The sequence below is a fragment of the Lottia gigantea genome, assembly GCF_000327385.1.
Source record: "Lottia gigantea unplaced genomic scaffold LOTGIsca_129, whole genome shotgun sequence".
In the NCBI taxonomy this organism is placed as follows: domain Eukaryota; kingdom Metazoa; phylum Mollusca; class Gastropoda; family Lottiidae; genus Lottia; species Lottia gigantea.
In genome coordinates, this window is record NW_008707410.1 from 288,509 (window position 1) to 294,770 (window position 6,262).

The 6,262-nt window shown below is 35.6% G+C and overlaps 2 protein-coding genes across 2 annotated transcripts in view; both read left to right on the plus strand.

Annotated features, from left to right (window-relative positions):
• The window catches only part of LOTGIDRAFT_172238 (hypothetical protein), a gene marked incomplete at both ends in the record, with an annotated part of 1,744 nt that extends 1,343 nt beyond the window's left edge, over positions 1-401 (plus strand). Inside the window, one exon of the mRNA XM_009048820.1 lies at positions 349-401. Coding sequence (XP_009047068.1) covers positions 349-401 — 53 coding nt within the window. The remainder of the gene's footprint in view (positions 1-348) is intronic.
• A 2,172-nt stretch (positions 402-2,573) lies between these two features.
• Positions 2,574-5,818, plus strand: LOTGIDRAFT_224982 (hypothetical protein; the record flags this gene model as incomplete). Its single annotated transcript, XM_009048821.1, has 3 exons — positions 2,574-3,476; positions 3,642-3,774; positions 4,788-5,818. The coding sequence occupies 3 exons, from the start codon at positions 2,574-2,576 to the stop codon at positions 5,297-5,299; spliced, it is 1,548 nt and encodes a 515-aa protein (XP_009047069.1). The 3' UTR covers positions 5,300-5,818.
• Positions 5,819-6,262: the final 444 nt, after the last annotated feature.

Genomic DNA, 6,262 nt, shown 5'->3' on the forward strand with positions numbered 1-6,262 from the left:
CCCCCCTTCCCTATTTCAAAATTACCCCCAGTTTGAACCAGACACCACCTGAGTAATATTAAAGAGGATGTCTCACTATTGTACTATTGTCAACATAATGTGGATTTTCTTTTCCCCTACTGATTTGAATGGTAGTTTTGATTTTGTTTCTGTAAAAATGTTAGTTATGTGGCCTTTAATAATGAACTTGATAAATATTTAAGGAGATGAATAAAAAACATTATTATTACTCCTTTATAATAACTAATGGTCACGTGATAGGATAATGAATATTTGAAATTTTAGAAGATAATTTAATATTGTAGATATCTCGGCCACAATCAGCGGCCATTTTTCTTTCATTTTCAGATGGTTTCTTGAACAACCAATGCAGTAATAGACGAATGGTTCCACACAAATAGTACGAACCGGTCCTATATTTTAATTAAAATAAGTATTTGATTGAAAAATATCTTCGATAAGTTCAAATTTTTTTCGAAAATTCAAAATGGCTGCCTATCGTGAACAAGACGTTAACTACAAACAACTGAGTTGCCAGCGTTATTCTTCCTTAATGTGATAATACATTAAAATCTTAAAATATTCAAATAAAGATATTGTTAAGGGAAGGTTTTGGTCAGAAGCCGAGGAGAGGCTGTGGTGATCGCGTTGGTTTCATTTCATATTCAGGGTAAGACATTTTATTTTCAGCCCAAATAATGTGGGACTTGGCAGCAAGGAGATGGACTGACATGAAGTTTTACGTTTTGCTTTTTCGACTTCTTACACCGCGTTTGAAGATAGACAGCCCCATACTATTTTAAGAGGAAATTTTATTCAGATCGATGAAAATAGAATATTTTTTTTCGAGATATCGTTTTATCAATCAATCAATCGTTCATTCAATCAATCAGGAGGCATCGGTCGTCCATATGATCACATGCCAGTCCTCACTAAGATCAGAACGTTCTGTTTCGACCAATGTTGGATTTAAAACCCCTTTCGGGTTACCGAACAAACTTATGTGCCCTGTGAATACATGTTTCCTTTCAAAGACTGACACCCACTCACTTAGACACTCAAGTTATTGTATTTGAGATAAAACGGTAAACTAGGCTAATCTTATTCAAGCATGTTTATCTTACATGTATCTGGTTTGTTTTTAAAATTCACATAAACGTCATATCAGCGAAATACAAAATGACATACGGTGAAAAACTTTAAATACGTTGTATATATAGAAAGGTGGCCGATCAATTTTGTTATTTTGTTAGTTTTCGTTTGCTTCCATGTTCATAAAACAGAGAACAAGCATAGGCAAAAACACACCATGAATTCAATAAATATTCAAAAATATTGAAGATAATGTAAGCTATTAACGTATGTAATTTTCGTTTATTTGATGTCGTTCTTCAAATATAACGCGGACGTCATAGAAATTCGGAAATATCGAAAGCGGACGTCACTTTGAACACTTTTTAATGAATCCATTGCTTATACTTTGATCATATAACACATACTCCTTAAATTATTTCAAACTCCAATTCGAAATTTGGCTCTTGATGAGAATTTTGTATCTAAAACTTAAGTAAAAACATCGGCGAGTTGTTTGTCGACAATTGACTCAAAATCCGGTAGCCTAAAAAATGCTTTATCTTCAATCCATTTTAATATACGCCGAGTCACGTCTCTTAGTCATATAGATCCAAGGGCTCTATATCTTGGCATAAAAACTTCTTGAATAGTGAAAATACTTTTAAAATATTGAACAAAATATGTCATTACATATGCTTTACTTTTTAGAAAGTCCACATAGCTTAATAGCATATATATTTACATGTTGTTTAGTTTGGCATGACTCTTGTTCTAACTCTTAGATGCTTAAAGGGATACCATCGTCTAAATGTATACTATTTCGGATATCTGTAACATTTTTTTTAGATGCAAATACGACGTGTGGTTCGTTTTTAATACATGTATAACTTAAGCTTATCATAAAGAATACCTGTAAAGGGTTTGATACATGCAGCCTGTGCTTGGAAACAATCGTTTAGAAATAAGTTTATTTAAATCAAAAGAAATATAATTTGTAATGGACGAAAAGGGACCCATAAATAATTTAGGACCATTAAATGTCTTATCTTGTCACTTGATAGAAATTACGAGTAGTATTTAACCTCTTGAATATAATAAATTAATAAAAAACTAAACAGAAGTCTGAATCAAATCCCTGTTACCTTAAAACCTAAACTACATCAAAGGCTGTGTGATATGAACGAAACGATTGTAGTTTTTATTTTGTTCTTATTTTGCAAGTCTTTGTCAATAAAGTTGTAAATGTATTTTGATATTCCATAAACGATCAATACCAAGAATTTTGGTCGAGATCCATTGGTTATTCAGAATATTTCTTTCTTTTCAATATGTTAGTCGATCCACGAATACGGATACGGATAATCTTGATAGATCAATACTAGTGTGTTATATAGTTGCCCATTCAAATCGTAGGCTTAGTTTTAGCCAGTTTCAGCAATTACTATCCATGTATGCTGAAATATTTTTTCTTTTTTAGGTTCCCGTAACATTTAGTTAACATGGCGGCTCAGTTAGTAGCAGAGATTAACCAGACCTATCAGCATGAGGTAGACAATCCAATAACGTTTGGAAGCAAACATCTGGAAGGAGACGTGTGCGCACAGTCTGGGAACGGGTCTGTGCCTGGGATAGAGCTGGATTATACTCTTGCGGATACAACGAAAGTAGTATGCGGAAGTCTTTCCTTCTTGCTGATCCTTCCATTCGTACTTTTCCAAATTCGGAAGTTTCCAATTGGAACGACGACTGCTGTCCTTACCGGAGCGTGTTTGATGGTTATCTCCAATGTCCTTTCGCAGAAAGGTGTGTACCACTTGCTCGGAGAAACGGAAAATTTGCGGACAATTTTTCTTCTGCTGGGTATGATGATCTTGTCCCAGTTTTTTGAAAGAGAGAAAATGATTGGAAAGATTCTAAAGTTGTTACTGAAAGAGGATCATTCGTTCACGAATTATGTTTGGAGAGTGAATCTCGTAACCTTCATTTTCTCAGCTTTGTTCACCAACGATGCAGCTTGTGTCGTTTTGACACCCATCTTTTTGAATTACTGGACCAAACAGAATCGCAGACAAGCTGAATTGCAGACATTACTGTTGGCCATCGCAACGTCATCTAACATCGGTAGCGTCACAACCATATTTGGCAATCCACAGATGGCTCTGATAGCGTCAAGAACAGATAATCCACTTTATCGAGAGTCCACGTTGACACTTGTCCGTTCATTGATTTACCTTGGAATCCCGGCAATCATCGCTTTTTTCATTAATTGGGGATTTTTGATTCTTCACTACCGTGTTCGAGATCGTCTGAAGGTAAAAAAATATGGTGCTTCTGGTGTGAAACCGAAAAAGGCTAAAAAGAACGTCCAGTTGGATTTGAACTATATTGAGGTCTCTCGAGATGTCGACGATGAAGACGCTAAAATGATCGAACCAATCAATAAGGACACTTACACAAAGAACTCTAAATTGGACAAGACAAACAAGGAACTAGAGTTTCCTGTAGAAGGCGATGTTGCTCTACAGATTCAAGACAAACGACGAAGAGAGAAGAAGATTCAAATCGAGCAGGAGATGGAGAATCCGGCCTATTCTTACAGTCAGAGTCATTCCCGTCCGTTTAAAATCATCCTGATCATCGTCATTGTCCTCGTGATCACACTGATGTTCATCAAAGTTGGCGACGTCTCTTTTGACATTGGTGAGTATCTTGTTTCGTATAATAGTCATGGCTAATGAAGACGTTCTACTCCACAATAGGATGAACTTGCAAGAGTAGGTGTATAGTAATAGCTTTCATCAGTAATGAATAATGAAAGAAGTTTAATCTTGACAAAAGACATGTTTTGATATATTATGTTAAACCGTGCTGGTATTTTATTCGGTATTCTCATTAACCGTTAAGATAAGCACAAAGATGGCAGTATTCTATGAACTTCATTTTATTCATAGAGCTAATTTTCAGCTACCTGTATAGCCATATGAATATTTACTGTTTCAGCTGATAGAACTCCATTACAACCTCAATTTAATTTATCTGTAGAGTGCCCTTACTGCACACTGCATTGTGTTACACATCATCGTTAAGCCCATTAAGAGGAAATAGTAGGATGTAAAATTTTATTTCATTTTTGTCACATATCCAAGTTTTTTTTTAAATTTAAGAGATTCAACTCTGAAAGGTTATGAAAATGGTTATTTATCTTTGTGAGTACGGGCGTATAATCTAAGTTTAGAATGATACGATAAACTTTATTGATCCGTTTTATTCCAAAAATAATCGAAAAAGAAACAAGAGAATACTCTGAATATCTGGTCGCTGAAATTTTTGTTGATAATCCCTTCTAACAAACGAAAGATTGAATCTTTGAAACCGACCACTTTTCCAACTTTGATATCGACCACTTTTCCAACTTTGATATCGAACCGTTTCCAACTTCGATATTGACTTAATTTCCAACTTTGATATTGACCTAATTTCTGATTTTAATATCGACAACTTATCCAACTTTGACATCAACCAGATTCCATACTTTGAAATTAAACACAATCCTATAAGCCAATTCAATTTAGTATCGATCAACTCTTTTTTTTTTATATCGACCTGATTTATTCTGTAATAGTGTTCCATTCAAATTTTGAAACCAATCGGATTTCCGCGTAAAATTGTGTACATTAATTTTGTTATTCCAGGATTAATACCAATGGCAGGAGCAACGATCTGTCTGGTAGTGGATGCTGCTATGAATAAACGTAACGCTTCGGTAATCATGGGCCGTGTAGATTGGGGAGTAATCATGATGTTTTTTGGTATTTTTGTCTGGTTACACGGGATCAATACCACCAGAATCCCTCGATGGATCTGGAAGCAGATGGGGCTGGCCAACGCCGATATGAACGACACTGGAACGATTGTCATCTTATGCGTCTTTGTCATCTTCTGTTCCAACATCTTCAGCAACGTTCCTTTGACGATAATTGTCTTGGATCAGTTGGAACCTTGTACCAATCAGTTTGCTCTGGTGCTCTATTTAGGATGGTGCTCCACCATCGCTGGAAATCTCACCTTATTCGGCAGTGTAGCCAATCTTTTGGTGGCCCAGAAAGCGAAAGAGACTTTGGACGAACCCCTGACGTTTATGGGTTATTTGAAATATGGTTTCTGTACCACAATGTTAATCGTAGTTATTGGAATACCCATTATTTATGCACTGTTACTGATCTAAAAACATTGATGATAGGTTGAAAATAGGGAATATGGGGTTAAAACTTGATGGGTGGGTATGTCGACGAATAGGATTTAAACCTTGCAAGGGTGTGAGGGTGTGTGTGTGTGGCCCGCACCGATGGATATTTAGAGGTTTAGTTTGAAAGGCTTTCCCTGGGCAAGGTTGGTTAAAAGAGTGAAGCCTAGTATAAGGGGGTGAGAGCCGCCACCAGGCAGACTCTCGGAATCACTGGTAAAGGAATCAGAATTGTTCTTACCTCGAACCCACGGCAAATAATCACCTATCAATCCAACTCGCTACCGACTGAGCTATTCAATAGATTATGGTGGGGGTATATGGAGTGTAAAGATTGTAACTTTGTACTAATGACTTTTAAGTTTTAAGTTCTAAAATATGAATGAAAAAGAAAATGAAATTGATGGGGATAGGTAAGGGAGGGGAGTGTAAATATTCATTTAAAAAAACACTATATCATAATATATTTTATCATATAAAGTATATATTTTTTTACTTCATAGAAATTAGATTTTATATTGGTATTATTAGCTTTCTAAACCATGCATTGATGTGAATGAGAATCATTGTCATTCAAATACATTAGCCTCTGCATTCATTAATGAGCGACATAACGGTAGTTACATTTGGTTGGTTTCTCTTAAACCCCTGATTACAGCTTACACCAAGATCCGATCTCAAAGGGCATGTGGAAGGTTTGTTGAATGGTGTTGCTTTCTTTGTAATACAAGTGTACAGACACTTCTCAATAATATACAAATCAAACACCTTATCTAGAACCCTTCTCACTGACTAGAAATCATCCTTAATCAAGAACTAGAAACAATGGTTCTTATTTGAGAGTTCTAATCTCTATTGTACTACACTGAGCAGGATTTATCCTTAATCAAGAACTAAAACAAAGTAAATTCTAAGTAGTTTCTATACCTTAGTCAGGTACCCTGA